Source organism: Lontra canadensis, unplaced genomic scaffold (assembly GCF_010015895.1).
Source record: "Lontra canadensis isolate GAN:19392208 unplaced genomic scaffold, GSC_riverotter_1.0 scaffold94, whole genome shotgun sequence".
Classification (NCBI taxonomy): Eukaryota; Metazoa; Chordata; class Mammalia; order Carnivora; family Mustelidae; genus Lontra; species Lontra canadensis.
This window is the reverse complement of record NW_022631088.1, coordinates 7281338-7304127: the sequence shown is the minus strand read 5'-3', so window position 1 is coordinate 7304127 and position 22790 is coordinate 7281338. Positions and strand designations below refer to the sequence as shown.

Below are 22790 nucleotides of genomic sequence, written 5' to 3'. Positions count from 1 at the left end.
CTCTCACGTTTTCTGACAACCGTACTGCCTTCTTTCCCTGTGATTTCTCCACCAGCAGCCACCCACAGCTGTCCTCCCTTCAGCTCAGGACGGAGCCAACTGCCACGGCCGTTGGTGAGGAGCCCCCAGACTGGGCAGGAGGTGGAAGGGGACTGCCTAGCAGCTCTGTCCCTTTACCCTGCTGGCCTCTTCGGAGGTCATGCCCAGCTTCACGCCCCCCAGCTGCCTATTAAAGTACAAAGGTCAGTCTTCAGCCAGCAGAAGATCGCAGGACCTCAGGGACTGGACTACAGTAAGACGCTCAGGGCTGGGCAGGGGTCCTGGACCTTCCTGTGTCCTGCATCCCGGGCCAGAGTGATTTCCGGATGGCGTGGGATCCCAGCAGAGCAACCTGGCTGTTCTGGGACCTTCCGTGTTGGATCTGGTGGCGGGACGCCTCCGTCCTCTGGGACAGGTGTCAGGGGCAGCTGACCCGGCCTCACAGGTCTGATGACCCGATGGCGGGGCTCGCTCGGCCACATGCCTCTCAGCGGGGAGCCTGAGGTCAGGGGCCTCTCCTGGCATGGCGGTGGCCGGCGGTTCCAACTGCTGTCCCGCAAGCTGCGCCCCCCCACTGGTGGGGAGACCCCGGGAGGGGCGTTCTGTTGGTCTCACGGGGCAGTCCCGTCCTGTCTTGGTAGCTGTGGTCTCTCGCTTCTGGAAGTCATGAATCTCAGAATTGTGGTCTCCGTGTTGGTGTGGCGGCCGCGAGCAGCCAGGCGTCAGACACGGTGCCCACTCCCAGTGGGCGCCCGGCGAGGGCACTTCACCCCTGGGGCTTCAGGTCTCCTTCCTCGAGCCGCCTTTGCCCTTCCTCTGCACACACGGGCCACCGTGCTTCCCTACGCAGGCAGCGGCTGCCTGACGTCTCCCCTGTGTGCCGCTGGGACGCGACCCGGACACAGAAGGACAAACAAAGGACAAGCCTGGAAATCTTATCAAAATGAGCTTCCAGGGTAAAAGCCCCGAAGACACAGGAATTCAGCTCCTACAGGTTGTCACGGCAAGAACGGGTGTCACACCCGTGGTCTGCTGAAGGACGCGAGGTTTGGAGTCAGAATACACGGTTTGGAAGGACACCTGTCACCTGTGTCCTAGTGTCATCGGATACCAGACTTACCTCCCTTCCCTGGTCTGTGACGTGGAAACAGGAAGGTCTACCTCACAAGGCTTTAGCAAACTCTTAACAAAGTGAGTGGCCTCCGGGACCAGGCATGGGTGGTAAATGAGGTCATGGGTTCTCCTGGGGGGTCTCCCGTCCAGGAGCACCGACGCTGTCTTTCCAGGGCCCTCTCTGGACACATCCCTGGGATTCAAAATATTCCTGGGAAAGGAAACCACCTTTATCGAGTGCCATCAGTGAGCAGGGATTCCTTCTCAGGAGGAGAAAGAGCCACAGAGTCCGGGAAGACACTGCCGTCCAGACGGCCCTTCCTGAAGAACCAGGCGGGACGACCCCTTCCAGGGAAACTGCCATAAGACACAGACGCTTTACAAGACCTCGGCTTCTGGGTCCGCCGTGACTCAGGAAAGCACGGGATCATCTGAGATCACAGAGGTTTCCTGGACGCTGGAGGGACGCCCCACACACGCCCGAGAAAGTGTCCCGGCTCCGACAGGGAGCGACAATGGGGTGAGGCCAGTGAGGGAAAGCATAAGCCCCATGGGGGACACAGAGAGGGACCGGCTCCGTGCCGGGAGTCTCCAGAGGAAGGGACGAGAGAGAAGACCGGGCAGGAGACGTGTCTGCAGGAGGGGGCCTTCCCGGTCGGCGGCGTCCAGCCCATGGCCCAGGGGCTCCCATGTGGCAGTCCGGTCTGTGCCCGGAGTGGGGACACCTTCTGCGCCTGGGCCCTAGCATGTCCAGCCCGGGCCCGGCATGCTCACGGGGACCGTGTTGGACTGCGTGGCTCACGTCGGACCCCTCTGGGGCCTTTTGCTCCCAGCACCTTCTCTCCGGGCTCCTTCTGCATCTGGACGGACAGAGAAGGCTGGAAACATCTCCCGTCACCCGTCGCCTCCGTTGTGAACTGGCCGTCAGTGTTGGTCGCAGGGCCTCTGTCCCGTGTGGGAACCCATGCTAGACTGAGGCTCTTGTCAGGAAGACGGGGGCTCGTGCTGCAGGGGTGTCCATTGCGAGATGCCTCTGGGCATGGCTGAGCTGCCGTGATTCCAGGGAGGGCGTTCCCCCACCAACCCCAGGGCCACCGTCCCCAAGGCCATGTGCTGGGGCCGCTGTAGTGCCCTGGGGCCCAAGGCGGCTGCAGCGAGAGTCCTCAGCTCTCTGCGTGGCTGGACCCTCCTCTTGCCCGCGTCCACCCGCGTCCACACACCAGAGCGCCCGGACGCGCTGTGCCTGGAGGCAGCACGGGGCTTTGTGCCTCTTTGGGCTTCGAACCCCAAATCGGGCCACTCTCGAGTCCGTCTGATGTAGCGGCTGTGTCAGGGACTCAGGCTTGTGGGCACAGATGCAGGGACGGTCCCCGCCCACCTGCCGTCAGGCCAGGCCCTCAGTGCCCGCGTGCTCCCTGTCAGAGTGGCGCCCGGCAGAGACCCTAACCCTTCGCCCGTCACGTTACCCTCGTCTGACTCTTGCCCCCTCCGCCCCGTCGTTCACGATGCAGATCCTGTAAGAAATCCCAAGCGCGCTATGAACAGTGAGATGAAACCGCGAGCAGGACAGAGGAGCGGGCAGCGTGTGGGACACGAGACACACACGACCTCAGCGAGCGTACGAGTGCCGAACCCACGGATGGGAGGACCCAGCGGGTGCCACTCAGGACGCAACGTGCCCGAGGCATGGGGACAGTCGGTGCTCATGCCCGCGACACCCATCCCCCGCTTTACCCTCTGCCCGGGGCCGCACACCTGCCAGGACAGCTCGGTGGGGCCGGCAGGGGTGTGGCCGGCCCAGGGGCTTTCCTCCCCGTCAGGCCTCCCGCCGGTCCCTGCAGGCCACGCACGGGTAGGGAAGGCTGCGGGGCCAGTGATGCTGAGTGACCAAGTGTGACGCCCGCTCTAGCCCCGGCTCCTCACACGTGTTCAGAACAGACACGCTGGGCTGTGGCTCAGCTCCTTCCCGGGGTCCCTGAGCCTTCCTGTTCCGGGGCCTTCGTCTGGGAGAGCGGGTCTGGCGGTGGACATGGAGGCCGGTCACCTCCCCCTGTGACAGTCCACTCTGCCCGTCCTGCCGCCCCACGGGGCTAATTATCATTCCCAACACTTGTGCTTTCCTGCCTCTGCACCTCTGTTCACGCTGATCCCTCCTCCCAGAGCGCCCTTCCCCGCCATCATCCTCACGGTCGGCTCTGGCGTCCTCTCTGTGGCGTCCGTCCCACCGTGCCAGGGGCTGTCACCTCTCACCTCCGGACCCGCTCAGACCCACGAGCGCTTCTCTCACTAAAGGGTCAGGGAGGGCGGAGACCACGCCTGATGGCTTCTGCTCCCACGGCGCTCTCGGGACCGGGACGCCGAGCTCGGCCACTGCTGCCTGAGCCTGCGGCTGGCGGGTCCTCGTGCGGTCCCTGTGCCGTGCACGCTCCCTTCACTCTGCCGCTGTCATAGTTTAAAACGCGCTGTTTTTCCCTTGCAGGGGACGCCTGGCTCACTTTCGCCGCTTGGACGCCGTGTCCTCGGCAGAGAGTACGAGCGGGCGCCTGGATCACTCTTAACCGTGATTCCACACGTGGCTGTCGTTTTCCCACTTGAACAAATCGGCCTGGGGCCTCGCTGCATCCGAGAGACACGGGTGTGTGCAGCGGCACCGGGGCCGCAGAGAGAATTCAGCTGGGTTCCCGCTCCCGCCACCCGGACTCAGGCCGGCACGGTCGGCTCGGGGACGCGGGCTCAGGACGCGCCTGGTGACGCTGGACATTGCTCCCTGCGCCTCCCGAACGGGTAGTGGGCGGCATCGCCCCGGACGGCACAGAACGCTAGCTCTTTGTGCGGGAAACAAAAACCACACACGCGACCTCCTGCTGCCCCCGAACAAGAAAACACGTCCTCCTGGTGGGGAGGCGTCACCCTCTCCCGCTCACAGCGCGGGGTCCGAGCTCGGAAACACCGAGGGACCTGTCCGCCATCACACGCGGAGCGCAGCCGGGGCAGGAAGGAGGGCGAGGCGGGGAGAACGCACCGCGGGCGAGCAGCGGGCCTGGGGGTCCCGGGGAGCTCCGACCACGGGCTCAACAGACACCCTGCCTCGCCCCTGCGGTCGCTCGGACAGATGCCGCCGTCCTTGAGCCCGTGTTTCTGAAATGCTCTCATTTTGTGATGAGGAAAAACATAGTTATTAAAATAAATGTATGAAGTTTCACTCCTATAATTGCCGACAGCCGACCCCTCAAATCCACGTTTGGAAACGACAAAAACGAAGCCGGAGCCCTCGTCTGAATGCACGTTGGCGTAAAACAAACAGAAACACAGACGCCTCCAAGGCCTGAAGGTGCAGCCAGTATGTCTGGGAGACCCGTGACTGGAGGCTCCCGTGCCCCGTTGTGGCCGTCCCCAGACGCAAGCCTGCTAGGCTGTGGCCGTGGCTGTCCCCAGGTCACGAGCGCACCAGGCTGTGGCTATGGCCGTGGCCGTCCCCGGGTCACGAGCCTGCTGCGCTGTGGCTGTGGCTGTAGCCGTGGCTGTGGCCATCCCCAGGTTGTGAGCCCACGGGGCTGTGGCTGTGGCCACGGTCTTCCCTGGGTTGGAGCCCGCCGACTGTAGGGCACGACTTACTTGATCATCTGCGGCACGGTGACCTTGGAGTTCTCCTCGAACGCGTTCATCATCAGCCCGTTGCACCGGATATTATCCACACACTGGAAGCGGGGGTGGGGGCGGGGTCAGAGCTGCGGCCACCACCCCGGGCCCCACAGCAGCTGCGCCCAGGGAGCGGCTCACGGGCCCAGCTGGATGCGGGGTCCTCGCCCCGGAGCGTTGTCCGGCAAGGGCTGCTTGGCCACAGCCTCCCTTCACTCCATCGGAGCCCAACTCCGACCCCGGCGACCTTCTGGGGACTCGCCTCCCTGGGCCTTCCCATCCCTGACTTCGAAGCAGGGATGAAACTGGCCTTGCTGGGTATTGGCAGACGGGGGCTCCCGACCTGGACGCTCGGTGGCTGACCTCGGGTCTGGCGTGAAGGTCCACGTCAGGCCACTGTGGCTGGCATCAGCCTCCACACCCCGTGCCCGCGGTCCCGCACTGTGGGTCCTCCGCCCCCCCCACAGCCACACTCTGGGGCTGTGGACAGTTTCCACGTCAGAAACCCCGTCTGGGAGAGGCCGGGCTACTGGGACTAGGGGAACAGGAACCCACGTTTCCCTCAGCCTCGGAGAAACTCAAAATCCACATTCTGCTTTGAATAAGTACCCCCCAAACGGAAAGTATATCTCTGCGGGGGTCCCTTTCCCTCTCACCACCCCTGCCCCCAGCCTTCACATTGTTGCCGTGGGCACATCTCAGCATCTCCTGGTTGTGAGGGTGCTTGTGTCGGGGTAGCTGGCTGGGCGGGGGAGGCTCACCCGCGACCAGCGTCCGGACAGGGCTAGGCCCCCCTTCTTTGGGAGGAGGTCTGCCAGAGGGGGGGTTCCTGCTCCTTGCACTTCCCAGCCCAGCGTCTCCAGCCCACGGCTCAGAGGCTCCCTTCAGCCCTGGTTCTACCGGCTGCAGTGGAAGGCAGGGCGTCTGGCTGTGGACGGGGCTCCCTGGAGGCATGGGGGGCCCGAGGGAGGGCCGGGGGCCCCCACTGACCTCGGCACTCTTTCCTAGTTTTCGGTTTTTTGGTTTTCTCCAGGGCACACTGGGAGCTCTGAGAACACGTGTTAGCACACAGAAGGGGCAGACACCCGCTGCGTGCTCCCCTGAGCTGCCTCGCTCTCCTGGCGTTTCCAGAAGGGCAGGCGGGCCAGAGGGCTGGGGGAGCAGCCGTCTGGGCAGCCTGGAAATGGGGCATAAGAACCAGTGCCGGGGGGCCCACCACTAGATAGAGCAGAGCCTCTGCCCCAGGCCTCCTGCCTCAAATGACTGGAATCCCCAGCTTGGCCGTCCCCCTCCCCCCGCTGTCCGCTGCTCCCCAGGAGGCTCACCCAGTCTGCAGGGCAGCTGCTGGTGGACGGCCCAGACGGGCTCCTCCGCTACGGGGACGGGGCTGCGCTAACCCAGGGAGAGGCCGGTCCTGCCCGGGGCCACGGACAGCCTCTTCCAGACTCCGTCTGTGTCCCAGTTGCACAGGAGCCCACAGCCCTCTGGGGCTGCTCACTGGTCCCTGTGCTTCCTGGTCCCTGGTCCCTGGCGTGCAGTCAAAGACAGAGACCAAGCCTTCTCTCCGCGTAGCTGACACTAGGCCTTGGAGGGCCCTCCCTGTGTCCCGAAGCTCTGTGATGTCCAGCATCCCACAGGGGTGGTGCTCAGACTTTTCTGTGTGTGCCAATGTCCTGGGGCATACGTGCTAAAAGGTGGATTCCCTGGCTTTGTCCCTGAAACTTACCTCTAGGGCTGTGGGGAAGCCCAGTGGAGCCCAAGAATCTGGAGTTTCAAAAATCACAGTAAGGCATGATCCCAGTGCAAGGGTTTCCCAGACTGCCCAGACTCTGCCCAGTTTTCCAGACTCTGGCAATGGGTGGGGACAGCTGGCCTCAGCCTTGGCCAGGGCTGGACTTGCGTCCTTTCCGTTAGAACCTTGCCCCCAGGGCTCCGAGAGCTCAGACTTGAAGGGACCACACGCTTCCGGGACAGGTGAGCTGGCTGACCTGGCTGATGTCGCTGGTCCACGCCGCCTTCTCTTGCCTGGATGAGGCCACGAGGATGACGGTGAAAGGCGGGGAATCCTTGGGCTCCACCCCAATCTTAAAATCCAAGTGGTCTATGTCTTGGTTGGCTCCTTTGGCTTCCAGTAGCAAAACACAGAGTCAGCAGAATGAGCGGGGCCCTTCCTGAGCTGGGAAACATCTTTACCATGGCCCCTCCCTGTCTTACCCACGATGAAGGCACTGGGCCCCTCGCTACCGGGAAAACATCTCCTGGCCCCTCGGGGAGGAACCCCCACTCCAGACACAAGCAAAGACTGATAAGTAGCTCAAAACCCGTGAGGCCGTCCCAGCGGAAGAGCCAGGAAGCCTGGGTTGGGGGGCTGGCCTCTGCCGTCATCCCGCCAACAGGCAGCTGAGGTTCCGAGCGAGGATGTCCCAGAGACCGGGCGGCCACGGGGAAGCCAGGACTAGAACCGGCCTCCCCACAGGGCCCGCCCGCTGCCCTCGGGTGATCCCAGGGCCTGAAAGGGAATCTGATCATCGTTTACGGGCCAGACTGGACATTCAGCTCAGGGCAGAGCCCCCCAGAGCGACATCCTGGGTAATTCTGATGCTGTTCCCAACCCAAGAACTGCGCGGGCTCTTGGAGGCTGAGCGAGAGCAGTTCACGGTGCCTTCCAGGGCGCCCTCGTTAGCTCGGGTACCGTGCGCGGGGCAGAAGGGGGTAGGGCCCTGCTCTGCCGTTGCTGGCTACGTGACCCAGAGGGTGCCCTTCCCACCCCTGCTGCGGACGTCCTCCTGTACAGAAGGGGACGTCTCTGGGGCCCCAGCCTTCCGGTTCTGAACCTCGAGAGTCTCAGGGTTCCGTGCTGGGCTGGTGGTGGCTCAGGGATGGGACGGTGCTGGCCACTCTGGGAAGCGGGGTGCCTGTGAGTGAGTGTGTGGACTGGGGGTCCCGTGGGGCCAGGTCTCTATCTCCCTTGGCCCTGGAGGGAAGAGGGCTGTGGGGTCTGACCGTTCCGCTTGAGTTGGGGACTTCCCATGGCCCCGCCGTGGCTGGGATTAGAGCAGGTCAGGCACCAGGAGCGCTCTGGGTGACCACATGACGTGTTTGTCCTTCCCTTGGGGGCCGTGTGACCCGGCTCCCTGGGCGGGGGCAGGAAAGGCGACCGGGGACGTGTAAGTGAGTGTGGATGGACGGGGGCCCACGCCTTCTGCAAAACCCCCGATCTGAGATGGCTCAGACACAGCCCTGCTCCGAGGAACCCCGGTCTGGAGAAGGGCAAAGACGCAGAGTCCCGATGGGGTCCCCCCACAGAGGGACATGAGGACCAACGTCTGCCCAATCAACAGCAGTGGCCCCCCTGACCTAAAATAACGAGCCCATCCCCAGTGACGCCTGGGAGGGAAACCCCGCAGAAGCCCCCACACCAGCTGGCCCATCCCCTGCCTTCCCCACGAGTCGCCCTCCCTGCCCAGGCGGCCACCCTGTGTGTCCCCACGTCTCCCACTGGAGGACAGAGCAGCGCTTTCCTGACCCCTTCCACAGGACCCGGGGGAGCCACTGTGGGCGGGACCTGTGGACCTGTGAATGGGGGGGTCCCCACGGAGGAGCTGGGACCCAAACTGAATTGGGCGCCATGTCCAGGGGCCCAAGCAGCACGGAGGGAAACAGGACAGTGGACGGGGCTCTCACCTGCCGGCCACCCCTCAGCACCCTCCTGTCCCCCAGCCAGATGGGCGGGCTGAGCGGGTGTCCTACCGTCTTCCTCCGTGTTCTCCGGGTCCTCCAGCAGCGTGCAGTCGATCAGGGAGATGACCCCGTTCTGAAAGACAGCAGGGCCGGCGTGAGTCCGGGGGTGCGCGGGGGACGGAGCCCTGTGGCCCGGGGCGGGACACAGCCTTACAGGCGTGCATGCGTATGTGTGCGCCCGTGCTGCGTTCCCGCGGGTGTGGTGGTTTTCGTGTTGAGGGACATCATCCTCGTGTAAGAAGTCCCGTGGAGTGGGTCAGGTGGGACAGTCTCATCGGGCTCCCCAAGTAAGAGTCAGGGCCCCTGAAAGTCAGGGGCCCTGAGCCTGCACAGTGCGGACCCCCGGGTCTGGGCCACACCGTCTCGTTGCCAGTAGGGACCCGGGGCCATTGACTGCACGCATCACGGTCCCGCTCTGATTTTACAGGTACGATGAGATCCGGGGAGGGGTCTTGCCCACAAGGTGCCCCTGTCACCTGGAGGCTAGTGCTGGGGTCGGGGAGAGACTCGAGGCCAGACCTCGCCCGGTCGCTTGCCGGCTGCCTGTTCTGAGGGAGGCCTGGGAAAGTGCCCCTCTTCCTCGAGTGTGGAAACCTCTCCCGGGCCTGAGACGCCCGGTGCTGCGGCAACAGTGGCCATGACCTTGGGGGGTGGTGGAAGGGGTGGATACCCAGCCCGGAAAGGTGAGGTCAGCTTTCCTCTCTCGAGTGCGGGCCAGGCTGGCGGCCGGCTTCTCGGGTGGCCCGCACCTCCTGCCTGCTCCCCGGTGTCCCTTGGACCACGTGGGGAGGCCACCCCAGGAACGCTGGTGCGGCTCCCGGGCCTGGACGTGACCCCATGAGACCCCGCCCCTGCCAGCAGCCGAAGTGAGACCACGAACGCCGTGAGCCCTCTGTCAGGGGCAGCTCGCCACCGGGCATGGACCCCTCATACAAGGACCGGTGGCCGCAGAGAGCCGGCCGTGCCGTTCGCAGCGGGTTGTCCCCGGATGCAGAGCCCCGAACCCTGCGTTCTGGCTCTGCGCTGCGGCGGCCTCGGGCGAGCCCCCAGGCTTGACGAGCTGCCACGCCCCACGGTGCTCAACAGTCTCTTCCTGCCACAGACCTTGCCATGGTCTTCACTCTGGCGGACGTGTCTCTGGGGGTCGAGAAGCCGTCTCTGTGTTTCAGACCATCGGCCCCAGAGCCGGCCGGCCGGCGTGGGTTCAAATCCCTGCTTTGCCACGGGCGGCTTCGAGACGCCCCGATTCCCCCGCCTGTCAGACGGGGGGCGTCTCAGGATCCATTTCAAGGGGTGGTTCCGGGAGGTGGGGGCCCACAGAGCAGGCCGGAGAGCACCCCGCCCACCGTGGTTATCTCGCAAGTGCTTGTGGTCTTCGTCGCTGTAAGTCTGTCACGACGGCAAGAACAACCACGCTCTGCGCCCGCCGAGCTCCTGCCGTTTCCCGGGCTCCGCGCCCGCTCTGCACCCGCTCCCCTGACCCTCGCAGCGCCCCGGAAGCAGGTGTGTCCAGTCCTGTTGTGCCGCTGGGTACTCCGAGGCTTGGGGGCGGCCGAGCAGCGGCCCCGTGTCCGCCGCGCTGAGGGACATGAGACGCTTACACGGCCCCCCGCCCCGGCCCAAATAGGAGAAAACTCACAAACAGGAAACCACGCGCTTTTAGGCTCTGTCTGCCCGCGGCCGGCCGCCTGCTGGGAAACGCCCACCCGCCCGGCCGGAGCCTCACGTGGAAGCCCCGGAGCTCGGAAGTAAGGAAAGGGCGCGATCCGAATTCGGTGGACACGGCAGCATTTGCTGTGGACGGGTTTCCGCAGGCGCGGCCCACCCCCTAACCGGCCGCGCGTCCCTGGGAGCAGGACCGTCCCAGATGCCAGTGCCGGACGCCGTAGCAGCTTGTGGGAGGTTACGGCCCCTTCTAGGCTGCGATGTGTTCGGACGGTGACCCGCTGAAGCAAGCCTGCGGTGGAGACTGCGCCCATGGGCTTGCGTGCTGGGCCTCGACTCGGCACCGGCCTCCCGCCGCCCCTGTGCCCGCAGAGCCCCTGCTGAGGACGGGCACCCCTCTCTGCAGACGGAGCACGGGGCTCAGAGCCGCGAGATAAGGAGCGTGCTGGGCCGGGGAGCCGGACACGCTGCCCGGGGTACACCTCACGGCCAGTGGCATGTGAGCAGGTACCGGGAGAGGAAGGCGGTCCTCCAGGAATGAAAGACCTGGACGGCACAAGCCAAGGCCCTGCGGTCTGTGAAGGAGCAGGAGGGGTTTGAGGTGCCGATCCCTCTTCGCTTTTTTCCTTTTGACCATCTCATTGTCGGGGGGAAGGTGGGATGCGTCCCTCCCACCACAAATGACACAGCGGAGTTTCCTGCGTTTGGGGAAATCGCGGGGCTCCACTCACCCAGAGGGCCTCTCCCTCGTCCCCAGGAAAGCCAGCTTTGGCATCACAGCGTCTCCCCTGCTGGGTAAGTGTTCCCCTTCCCTTTCCGATGGGTCAGTCAGCTGAGTGTGCGGGGCTCGTGTGGGGCCGGCCCTGTGTGTGAGCCCTGGCTGGGCCCAGTGCTCCTGTGCCCATGCCGTCGTGCCAACGAAGGCCTGGGAGCAGCTGTGTCAGCGCCTCCCGAGGGGGGTAAGGGGTCTGGTGCCCCTCTTTCTCAGTCGGCCCCTCCCCCGCAGCCGTGCCCACGCGCACACACAGGAGCACCCCTCAGGGTTTCCACTGGACCTCCTGGCTTCTCTGCTCTGGTACCAGGTGTGGGGGCTCCTGTGGGGGGCTCCTGCGGGGGTCCTGACACTACTCACCCTCCCACTCCCCACAATCTCCCTAGAAAACCCGTCTGTGGCCAGCTCACTCCAGCCCGCCGTGGAGCCGGTACGCTCACATGCACGCCTGTGTCTCTGACACCCTGGCCCACCGGCCGGGCCCCGGGTCGGCCCCTGCAAGCAGCCCCTACCTTGGTCAGGTGCAGTTTCCCCCCCGAGCCTCTGGTGCAGATGATGAGGTGCTTGGAGAACAGGAAGCACTGCCGCTCGCCCTCCTTCTTCAGGGACAGGGAGCCCAGGCGGCCCCGGGTGATCTTGCCCTTCTCGGACATGGGCACCTGGATAAGGGAGCCTGTGGGCGGAGGACGCACCCTGAGCCCTGCTCCCAGAGCCTCGCTCGCCTGTGGCCGGCTTGGCAGCTGCGGCGGGTCCCAACTCCAGCCCCGGGCAGTCCCGGGCAGTCCTGTGCACCCCGGGCGGTGTTCCCTCTGCCCTGTCAGCCAGATGGTGGAGGCACGCGGCTTCCGGCATGACCCCCTAGTGCCCCGGCCAGAGCCCCGGCAGGCGGAGGAGCCCTCCAGGGCAGGGGCCATGTGGCAGGCACGTGGGGCTGGGCTGGGGTCTGGGGGTCAGCGCATGTGGGGAGCTGGGGTTGGCCCAGACGGATCAGCACCACGCACAGCCCTGTGGTCCGCGCCACGCAGACATCACCAATCAGACACGGCTCACGGGCCGCAGAGCCAGACGGGCCCCATCCCTGTGCTGGGAGGAGGCCCCAGGGAGGAAGGCCCCCAGGCCCCGGCTCTGGCCCCACCCAACACCCACACCACACGCCTCTGTTCCCACCTGCTCAAGGCCTTCCAGGTCAGGCACGCGCACACCTCCCCTGCGCCGTGTCCTGCCTCGGCCACCCTAGCTCTAGCTCATGACCGTGGCTCTGAGATCTGCTCCCTGGTGGGAAAGCCCTTCCTCTCTGGCCCATGAACTCCCACTTGTCCTTCCCCTCCGGGAAGCCCTCCCTGACTCCCTCACCTGCTCTGCCCCCCGCCTGCATCCATCATGGCCTGCACGACCACCCTGCGTCTGTCTCCTCACGGACCCCTCTCCCTGCAGTCTGCTTCCGGAAGGTGGGGCAGGTCTCAACCCGGGGTGTCCCTGCAGCCTGGCGCTGGCCCGGCATGAATGAGGCACGTGTCTAACGAGCGAGAAAGGGCTTTCTGGATCCCCCTGCCTGCTTCCAGGTCCGGCACAGCCCCGAGGGAGGAGAGGAAACACCCCGTTTGGGGAACAGAGTGGATTCCTAGCCTGCAGGGACGCTGCCTGTGCCAGGAGGGGTCATCCTTTGGGCGTGTCCAGCTCAGGCCTGGTGCGGCTGAGGGTGGGTGGCAGGCTGAGCCTGGAGAAGGGCACAGGGGCCACACGGGGGCTCAGAGCAAAACTCCAAGCTGAGGACGCATGCAAACCCGCTGGCCAGGCTGGGGTGGGGCCTCTCTTCTGCTCGGAGAATCCCAGGGCCGGACAGAGGACCTCCGGGAGTGCAAGCAGAAGCTGCAGCCCACAGAATGTGGGCTCTGGATGGTGGAACCCTCGGGGACATGGAAGCTCCAATGTCCCCAGGTGGGCAGCTAGTGTCTCCCCGGCCCTCCGTGGGACTGGGCCTCCCGGACACGGCTCTGCAAGAGGCCAAGGACGACGAGCAGAGGACAGAGGGACTGAGCCACACTGCCTCTGACGGAAAGTCTTGTGGCCCAATAGTCTGTATATGGCCTTGTCCTCTGCGCCCTACTCTCCCCGAAAAGCATGGGTCAGTGTTTGCTGGGACACACGACAGACACACCAGACACCTAGGGAGAAGCATGTCTACCTCTGGAGAGAAGGACGCGGTGAGGCCCACAGTATCCATGTGTGGATGCAACACCCACGGCCCTCCAGTGGCCTCGGGACCCCCTGCAGGCATGCCCTCTGGAGGGATCCCAGGGGCAGCCCACCCTGCTGCAGGGCCACCTGCGCCCGGGTGGGGGTGTACCTTGTCTCACAAAAGTCTGGCTGGTGTCCAGCAGGATCTCGCAGCCTTCGATGATCATACGCTCGATGGCGAGGTTTTTCCGGATGTTCTCGGTCTCGCTCACTTCGTCATGCATTATCCTGCGGGGACGGGAAATCTGTTGGGGCAGGAGGAGGGGACGCCAAGTCCCTGGCCAGACCCAGCGAGAAAGCCTGGCCCCAGGCCTCTCGGAGCCTGCAGTCGTGAGTCGAGGGCCCCCTGCGTGCTGCACACTCCAGGGGCAGGCATGGTCTCACTGTGTTCTGGAAACCCAAGGAAGCAGGTGTCCTCACCTCCGGGAAAAGGAAACGGAGGTTAGCAGTGAGGGAGCAGGTCTGTCTGATCCGAGTCCGAGCCATGTGCAACAGAATGGCAGGACAGGGAGGAAGAGGGGAGCTCAGCAAACGCCCTTTGTCCACTACTCTTCCCCTCAGTCCACTACAGCCTTGTTTCCAACCATAGACCAGACCCTGGTCGGCCCTGCCTCAGGGTCTTTGCACTTGCTGTTTGTTTTCCTAGAATGCTCTTTATAGGGTGTTTTCTTATGGAGCGGCTAGATTTAGGGGCGCTGGCAATCCAGCTGGCTCAGGGAGGGACTGACTTCTGTTCGTGTCTGGGAGGGAAGCAGGACACAGCTCGTCACTGATCTGAGCCAAGACCGCTCTGTCCTGTCCAGACTGCCGCAACGCCCCTCACTTCCAGCAGGTGGCGCCATCCACCCGCTTTTAAATAAGCCTCAGGCATGCTGGGGTGGGGGGGACGGGGGAGGCCGTAGATGTCCAGGGCGGGAAGGCGAGGAGTGACTTCACTGCAAGTCTGGAAGAAGTGCCCCGCCTGCTCCAGGAGAGGCTGCTTCTGTGACTTATGGGCTGACAGTTCCCGCAGGGACGTTATCCCGTCAAACCCCAGGACACCGTGAGGGACACCGGTCAGGCTGGGCGTGCGTGGTGAAGTCAGCATGCCGAGCCCTTGCCGGATGTCTCTGGCCCCCGTCTCCCCACCTGGAGGACCACACAGGGTGGGCACATAATGGGTTTCAGGCACTGGCCTGTGTCTGGCGCGTGGCAGGCAATTTGGTGAAGGACAGCGATCGGTGGGTCGTTAACTTAGAGAATATTTTTATCTGTTGTTTCTTCCAGCTGTGGCACCTCCCACGGCGTTGTCTGTCCTCAGAGCCTAGCCCCAGCCTGCCTCCTGGAGGGACGTGGGACCGGGGAAGCAGCCACAGGGGGCGGGACCCATCCCTCCTGCCGAGGCCGAGGTTTCTCCCCAGGAGGGTGGTCGTTCGTGAAGCAGTGAGCCTGGATTTGCTGGGAGACACGCGTGGCCCGCAGCTGCTCAGACCATGCGAGTCCCAGGCTGGGGTCTGCCTCGGGGTCCCAGGCTGCGCGCGGATGCGGGCTCACACACATGACGGAGCTGGGAGCCGGGTGGGTAGGGTGGGGAGGACAGGGGCAGGCCCAGAGGCGGGTGGAGGACAGTCCCCGGGAGGTAGGGTGTTTGTGAACACAGCAGGGACCTGAAGCTCTCCTGGGGACCCTGGGCAGGGAGAGGGGGAAGGGCTCGCAGAGACGGGAAAGCTCTCTGCTGTGCACTAGGGCCTCGAGCTGGGGCAGGTGCAGGTGATGGGGTGGGTGGACCCTGGGGGATGGGAATCGGGGTGTCAGGCCAAGCCCCTGGACCCGCGTGTGCCCCCCTCCCTGCACCCTTGTGTGCACCAGAACTGGGCGCCCCACGGTGAAAGAGAGCCTCACTGCCTCACAGGGGCGCCCGGGCTTCTCCCTGGGGAGAGGGGGCAGGATTCAGCCGCCGGCGACTCAGAAGGACAGAGGTTCTGTGAATCTGCACTCACGCCCCTGCGAACCCCTTCGCCCCGCCCTGGTCCCGGATCCCGCCTCTGCCCTGGGGGAGCCGTGGCCTGACCCTCGGCCTCTCACGGGCCCCAGGAAGCCTCTTAGGGCCCCAGGCAGGGCTGTGCAGGGCTCCACACCCTGCAGGCCAACCCTCCTTTGCAGCTTCCGGCAGCCCGTCTCTGGGCACAAGCCCTCTCCTTAGGTCTGCCCCCACAGTGGGGAGCCCCTGGGTGGTCTCCCCAGGCTTGTGATGACCCTGGCATCTCGCTCCCCTGACCTCCGGACTCTCACGCCCTGCTCCCCTCCTGCTGCCTCTGCCATGGCGGTCCTTCTCTGGTCCATGAAACAGGAAGGACATCTCTGCACGCTGCCCCTCCTGCACCTTCCTCCCGCCTCTGGCGGCTCAGCCCAGGACCTGCCACACCCCTCCAGCCTCGTCCCTCCAGCTAAGTGGCTGGAGACAATGCCTGGGAATCTGAGCTCCCCCCTCACCCCACAGCCACCGTCTGTCACCGGCCACCATCATCTCCTGTTCGGGGTGTCGCCAGGGGTGCTGGGTGGCCCCTAGGTGCCCAGCCCTTTGGCCCGAGACCTGATCCCTCTCCCCCAGGGTCCTGGAAGCACAGCCCGCTCCTCCGCTGGGCCCCTCGGGGGCTGCGCCTGCAAAGAGAAGGCTCCCCTGTCACCTGCAGGCTCTGGAGACTGGGAGGGGGCAGGTGTGAGGCCCTGACTGGAGGCCCCCAGTTTGTGTCCACACTGACACCACGGGCTGCTGACCACAGCCTTGGGCATGCAGAGCCATGGGGGAGGACACGGCCGCACTGGAGGACCAGGGAAATGGAACCCCTGTGAGTGTACTTCTCTGAAGGCTCCGTGCCAGGGACACACCAGCCACATGATCCTGCCCAGGGCCATGAACCCCTGCCTGCGGGGTCTCCCCTTCCTGCTGCCGTAGGCTGAGCCCTGCCTCCAGTTCCTACCCTGGACACACCAGCTTTCATGACCTGGGGTCAAACTCCCAGCGGGGCATCCTTGGCCCTGGCTTGGCTGCCGGTATGTGTGTGTGTGTGTGTGTGTGTGTGTGTGTGTGCGTGTGTGCCCAGAGGTCAGGCTCGCCGGGATGGCCGTGGGTTAGGCTCGCGGCGGGTCAGGCTTGCCGGGTGGGCCCAGGGGTTGGCTCGCAGGGGTACGGGCTCACCTGGACAGCTCCTCCAGTTTGGACTTGGCGTAGTCCAGGCTGTTGCGCTCCACGTGCTCGTGAGGGGTGTGCGCTAGGAGCTCATGCAGCGTCAGGATGTACCTGGGAATCTGGGGCGGGGCGGGGGGCCGGGGTACAGGGATGGGGACAAACGGAGGGGTGGGGGATGGGGAGGGACAGAGGCAGGGATAGAGAAGGACAGAAGGGCAGAGGCAGGGGGTGGAGACAGAGGGACGCGGGGTGGGGAGCAGGGAGGAAGACAGGAAGAGAGACAGGAGGAGGAGGCCGAGAACGACCGTCAGCTGCGAGGACCCCAGGAGCTGGGCTCAGGAGGGAAACGGGCCGCCCTCTGAGCCTGGCGGGGACCCATCGGGGACCGGAGCCCCGAGAAGCGGGAGGCTGGGCGCCGCAGGGGCAGGGCGGGCGGGGGGCTCAGGACCAGGGGTGCCATGCCGCGCAGGGGACCGGCCCTCCCCGCTCCTGCTCCCCCCGCTCCACCCCGCGGCCGCGGCGGGGCGGGGCGCCACCTGGAACATGGGGTAGGTGAGGAAGGTCTCCAGGGTGCGCTCCTCGCAGTCGGGCTTGGCCTCGTAGTGCTTGAGCAGCTTGTCGAAGTCGCGGTTCTGCTTGCAGTGCGCCAGGATCTGCAGGCTGTACTGGTGGTTGCGCACGAACTCCTGGTAGATGTTCAGCATGGGCAGCAGGATGTCGAACAGGTCCGCTGCAAGGGGGCGGGGCTCAGCCGGGCCGGACTCCGCCCCCGCCCCGCCCGGCCCCATGGGAACCCCACCCCCCGCAGAAGCCCCCATCCTGGGGAGCCCCGCGGTGCGCGGTGCGGTGGGGAGGGCTCCGCACCCCGTCCCCTCCAGGGCCAGAAGGTGGGTCCCAGCAGAATCACACTTGTAGAGATGCCCGACCAGTCTGGCCCCGTGTCTCAGAGGGCCCCGGAGAGCCGGTGCAGAGGGCACAGCGACTGCCCCCGCCTCTCCAAGATGCACACTTGGAGGGCTCCCCATCTGGGTCCTTCCTGCCAGGAGCCCCTCTCCATGGAGGGAGGGTGCCTTCAGCCCAGGTCACACCCCATGGGGTGACTGGCCCAGGCGGGCGTGTAAAGGCGGCCCCTAGTCTCAAAGCACAGCACCTGGGAGGGGCCAGCCCAGCTCCAGAGTTCCTGACGGGTCCGTGACACCCCCGCTGTAACTGTGTGGTGACCCCAATGTCCCCTTCTGGTTCCCTCACCGGGTTACATGGCGGGTCCCCAAGAGGCCTCCTTCCCAGAGTGTCCCCCCAAGACAGAGGTGATGACCGAGGTCACAAGGTGGGTCCACAGCGGGCCTGGAACCAGGTCTCTGGACTCCCTGTCCCAGGCTTCCCACCACACCTCACACCCTCCTGAATCTGGCGCTTCACCCGTCTGTCCCTCTGTGCCTCTGCCCGTCCTTCCAGACCTCCCCAGCTCTGAGGCCCCAGGGTCCTCCTGCCCTTTCAGCCCCCAAGAGCCCAACCAATCTCCCCAAACTCTCCCTTCAACTCGGACCCCACGGCTTACACACCCCACTAAGAAAGAAAAGCAGGCTTGGAAGGAGACCTCCTGGGCGGGGCTGCCCACCGCCCTGCGGACATCGTGCTCAACCGCCCCACGGGGCAGCCCGGTCTTCCTGGGGGTGCTTGTATTCTGACCTTGGGGAAAGTGGGGGTCTCTGATGTGAGAAAAACAAACAAAAGTGTCCCCCCCCCCCGGCTGAGGCCTCCAGAGCCTAAGGGCCAAGAAGCTCTTCGTTCCAGAAATTCTACTTCTGGAAACCATTCCCAAGGAAATGCTCTGTAAACAGAAGGAAATGTCACACACAGAGACGATTATTTCCAGTCACAAGAACTGGGACCAACTCCAAAGAGCCAGGGACAGGCTGTGGAGAACTACGCAGTCATCAAAAAGCATGCACCCAGGATAACAAAACCAGTTGTGCTGTCAAGTAAGTTAAAAAAAAAAAAAAAGGAAATAAACAACAAAAAAAAACACCCTACAGTAAGATTCAAAATCTAAATTCAGTATGTTTTGAATTATGTAAAATGGGAAAAAAAATCCAAGATCTATGCATAGAAAAAAGTTGGAAGAAAACACACTGAGATGTTTATGGCAGTTATCTTTGGAGGAAGGACCATGATTGATATTTTTAAACCTTTTCTACTTTTCTGGATTCTCCAATTTTCTCAAACGATATTATTTTTAAGAGGGAAAGTAGATAAGTAAAAATATATTGCTTCCTCCTAGAAATACGTTTTTTGCCAACGTGTGTTTCCCCTTCTCCCCCTGAGGGATTCGGGGGGGCTGGTAAGGGGCCACCGCTGCGCTCCGGAAGGATGGGAAGGCCGCTGGCTTGGAGGGCGGCCCTGGAGAGGGACGCTGGGGGGCGGGCTACTCACCCAGGACCAGGGTGGGCCAGCTCGAGATGCGGGCCTTCAGGCCTTGGTAGAAGATCTGGTGCAGGAACATGATGGTCTCACTGCAGGGAAACACAGGGTGAGCTGTGCCCCAGGGATTTCCTGCCCCTGCAGGAGGCCCCCACCCCGAGCCGGCAGCCAGGGGCCAGCTGGATGCCAGTAGCAAGCCGCTTCCTCCATGGAGCCCCCAGGGAAAGCCCATCAGCATGGCCTGTGTTGCTCAGTGGGGCCCAGGGCTGGATGCATACGCAGGTCCTTTTGTTACAAGGAGAGTTCCAAGACAGCCCCAAGCAGAGCTCCCTAGTCATGGGCCACCAACCTCCCTGGGATCCCCAAGTTCTTGGATCTGGGAGCGACCCTGGGGGACCCCAGAGGAGCCCAGGGCTCTGGAGAGCACGGAGTAAAGGCCACTGACGACGTGCATAGAGGGCCGCGGCCTCAGACCCACACGATGTGGGGCCGTGCTCTGCCTATGTCCTGACCCCGGCTGTGCGGCCTGGAGCGAGCTGCTGTGCCTCTCTGAGCCGCAGATCTTTCTGCACAAAATAGGAAGGGGAAGTGAGGTAACCCCTGCAAGCAATGGGACGATGTCCGCACCCGGGGCATAGTGGGCGCTCCATAAACACTAGCTTCCCACCATCCTCTGTGCGACAATTAGGGAAGTGGAAAACCTAGCGTCCCCCCAGCACCGGCTCTGTCACCACCTAGAGTGCCCGGGGAATGCACACTCCCCAGGCAGGCATGCCGGCACCCCTTTCCTGCCCCCTGCTCCCCGGGCAGCTGGCCCCAGAGCAACCCCAGTCTGTTCCCACAGCTCACGCTCTGAGGACAAGGGAGCTTCCTGTCTCCTCCGGCAACCCCCGTCCCTGTCAGCTGGTCCTTCTCTGCTGCCACTCACCACCCCAGCCCCTACCACCTGGAGACCTGCGGGTGAACCCCGTGTGTCTGGGGCTTGCCTTGAACCAGACCAGGGAGTCTGGTCGTGCACCTTATTCTTAGATAGGAAAAGTGAAACTCCAAAAGGAAGGGGTGGGGCAGCCTGAGCCTCTAAGCCTCTGTTCTCATACCCCCCACCAACCCCTGGGCTGTCCCCCTCCCAGCGCCATATGCCCCCGGGAGCCTCACTCCCTTGGAACCACAAGACTGGGCAGGGGTGGAAGGTGCCGGGGGTCACGGGCCTGGGGGCAGCAGAACGTGGGGTCTCCCTCGTGCACGGAGGGGCCCCGAGACCCCAGGGGGAGAAGAAGGGAAAGCTCAGGGGAGAGTCGGGGAAGAGACACACAGACAACACCTCCAGGCTGAACAGCAAAGCCTATAACAGTCTCGTGGGCGAGACATGCAGGGTGGAAGGAAAATGGCGCCAGGGAGAACGCGAACAAGATTCCGAGTGGAGGAACCGTTCTGAGCTCCGTTCTGAGCCTGGGTCCTCTTGGTATGGAGACTCCACGGTCTTCTCCCTGGAGTCCCGTAAGAATGGTCCCCCCAGCGTGGAGACCCCTGATTCCCTGACCAGGGCCACCCCACATGGCTGAAGGCCTTTTCAATTTTAGGTCCCCTGTAGAGTGACTTCTGACAGGGCTAGGTTCTGTCTCTCTGTGGCCCCTGACTAGTCTGTTGAGTGAGCAAACGCACACCAATCCCAAGAGCATTGGCCACGTGTGAAGACCACTTGGACATTTTAAAGGCAGGAGACTGACCCAAGTGTGTGTGGGAATGCACAAGGGGAAGAGTATCCAATCTGGGAAGGGAGACTGGGCATCGGGGGGCTTTCAGGGGTTCTTGGGGGAGCCAGGCAGCTCTGGGCTACCCTGAGCACGGCCCCAGCAACACTCAGGGAGTCGTTCCCAGGCACCTCCAGGCGAGAACTTCTCAGGAGGCATCGGGGAGGAAATGAACTTTCTTAAATTCCAACACTGCACGGGGACAGCAGTAGCATGATAGGAACATCGTAAGCTGGGACTATAAAAATACGGTTGATGAAGCCTCCCTTTTTAAGGTACAAACTGAGAGACTTTCACCTGTAACCTTGTGACTCAGAAGCTACCATTGTTACTGATCTCCTAAGAAAATAAAATGATCTCATTTTGATTTGATTTGCTTTTTAAAAAAAAAATCACGGTTACGTTCACTGAACATTTTCTCTACGTATCGTCCATCCGAATTCCTTCTTTTGGGAATTCTGTAGCCATGTCCAGTCATTATTTCGTCTCTTCTGAATTTTAGATAGCCCTGCATAGTAAGTGCACAACCTAACGTACACGTTGTAGACACGTTTGCTCAGCGATCGGACCACTGGTCGTGGGTTGGCTGTTCTAACTTTTTATTTTTTGGAATTTTCCCATTTTGCCCTGCGAGGCATATCCTTTCTTTCTGTCCTCTGCTTCTGCACGCACGCTCACCTGTTTTACTTTGTTGCTTAATTTTTACATAAAGTGCTCAAAGGCAGTTAGCTGGAGCGAGACAACGCCGTCCTCCCCCAAGAGGTCAGCTGACCGCATCCATCACACACGCCTGCCGTTTCCGCTGCTTTTCTCCGCTGCTTCTCACCCTTATGACTTCTTACACGGTCTTAGGTCTGCTTCTAGACTTTCCATCTTACTTTCTTGCACAACCCTCAGGCTGTTTTCATTCCCTTTAATATATTTATAAACTTTTATAACAATTTAATTAAAGTGTGGCATGTTTCTTTCATTGTTCTTGCTCGGAAACACTGTTACCTACTTATATGTATTTGTTCCTTCAGCTCAACTTCAAGATCATCCGGCTAAGCGGCACTTTGGCTGGAACTATATTACATTTATAGAATATTTTGGGTGAAGCTAGCAACTAACACTGAACTCTTCCCTCCAAGGTGGCGGCCGTGCCCTGTTCTTGTACAGTCTGCAAGCTCAGAGACGTTTTTATATCTCGAAATGGTTTGGAAAAAACCAAAAAACATTTCATCGTATGTGAACATATGCGACATTCATGTTTTAGTGTCCGTAGTGAAGTTTCATCGGAGCACGGTCACCCACATTCATTCACGGGTCACCTGTGACTGCTTCATTTCAGCACAGACCTCATGGCCCACAACGTCTGAAGTACCTCCCGTCTGGCGCTCTACAGAAAAACCGTGCCGATCCCTCGCCCATGCGAAGAGCGTCCCTGAATTGTGCAGTGTGGAGCTGGGGCAGCTGTCCATGACTACCCTGACCCCACCTACAGCAAGAAGGACCCAAACACAGGGTAAGTCATTATTTAAGTGTGACGGGTCCCACAAAGGCAGCAGGGGGCCCTGGGGACACACAAGCAGGGAGTTAAGCCTATAGTGGCAAGGGGCATGTGGTGGCCAGGGATGTGACAGCCAAGAGAAGATGTGAAGACAGAGTAGGAGACACCTGTCAAGGACGGTAGGGTGGGAAAAACGTTGGAGGGAGAGGCAGTGACCTGTCTGCAGAGCACGCTTGGGACGTGCTCATTCTGCCTGGTGCTCCCTGAGCCCAGAAAGGAGTGTGACCCCCCAAGGCCAGTTCAGGGTAGGTGGGCAGAGCATGGTCCCTGCACTTCTGCCCACACTTGGTCCATCTATGGCCTGTTACCCACCTTCCCTCCGGTGCAGACACGACTAATTCATGGTGGCATGCTGCCCTCCCCCCAGTCTCACCATCCCGCTCAACCCAGGACGGCAAGCAGCCCCTGCCCGTCGGTCAGAGCGGGCATCGATGTACAAGACCCCTGCCCCCCCGGCAGGATGCCCCTGGTCCTCGGCAATGCCTGTAGTGCCAGCGCCGGGGTGGGGGGTTGGGCGTGGTTCCCACCGCAGGAACCAGCCCCAGTCTGCGCGCTTACTGTCCGCGTGAACCAAAACCTCTCGCACGTGTTTACTGAGAAGATCTTTCTTCCCTTGCTGGGGGGGTGGGCACACCGTGAACCCCTCCCTGCCCCGCAGAAACTTCCAGGAACCCGCCAGCCTGGAAAGGGTCC

General features: G+C 62.8%; 1 protein-coding gene and 1 pseudogene across 2 annotated transcripts in view; both read right to left on the bottom strand.

The window, feature by feature from the left end:
• RASGRF1 (Ras protein specific guanine nucleotide releasing factor 1) overlaps nucleotides 1–22790 on the bottom strand; it is an 89477-nt gene that overhangs the window by 29600 nt on the left and 37087 nt on the right. For both annotated transcript variants that reach the window (XM_032836866.1, XM_032836867.1), the window contains exons 6-13: nucleotides 18810–18889; nucleotides 16913–17106; nucleotides 16386–16495; nucleotides 13317–13435; nucleotides 11482–11642; nucleotides 8542–8605; nucleotides 6780–6916; nucleotides 4768–4850 (exon numbers count right to left, since the gene is read on the bottom strand). In XM_032836866.1, coding sequence (XP_032692757.1) covers nucleotides 4768–4850; nucleotides 6780–6916; nucleotides 8542–8605; nucleotides 11482–11642; nucleotides 13317–13435; nucleotides 16386–16495; nucleotides 16913–17106; nucleotides 18810–18889 — 948 coding nt within the window. The remainder of the gene's footprint in view (nucleotides 1–4767; nucleotides 4851–6779; nucleotides 6917–8541; nucleotides 8606–11481; nucleotides 11643–13316; nucleotides 13436–16385; nucleotides 16496–16912; nucleotides 17107–18809; nucleotides 18890–22790) is intronic.
• LOC116854807 lies at nucleotides 10853–11000 on the bottom strand (annotated as a pseudogene).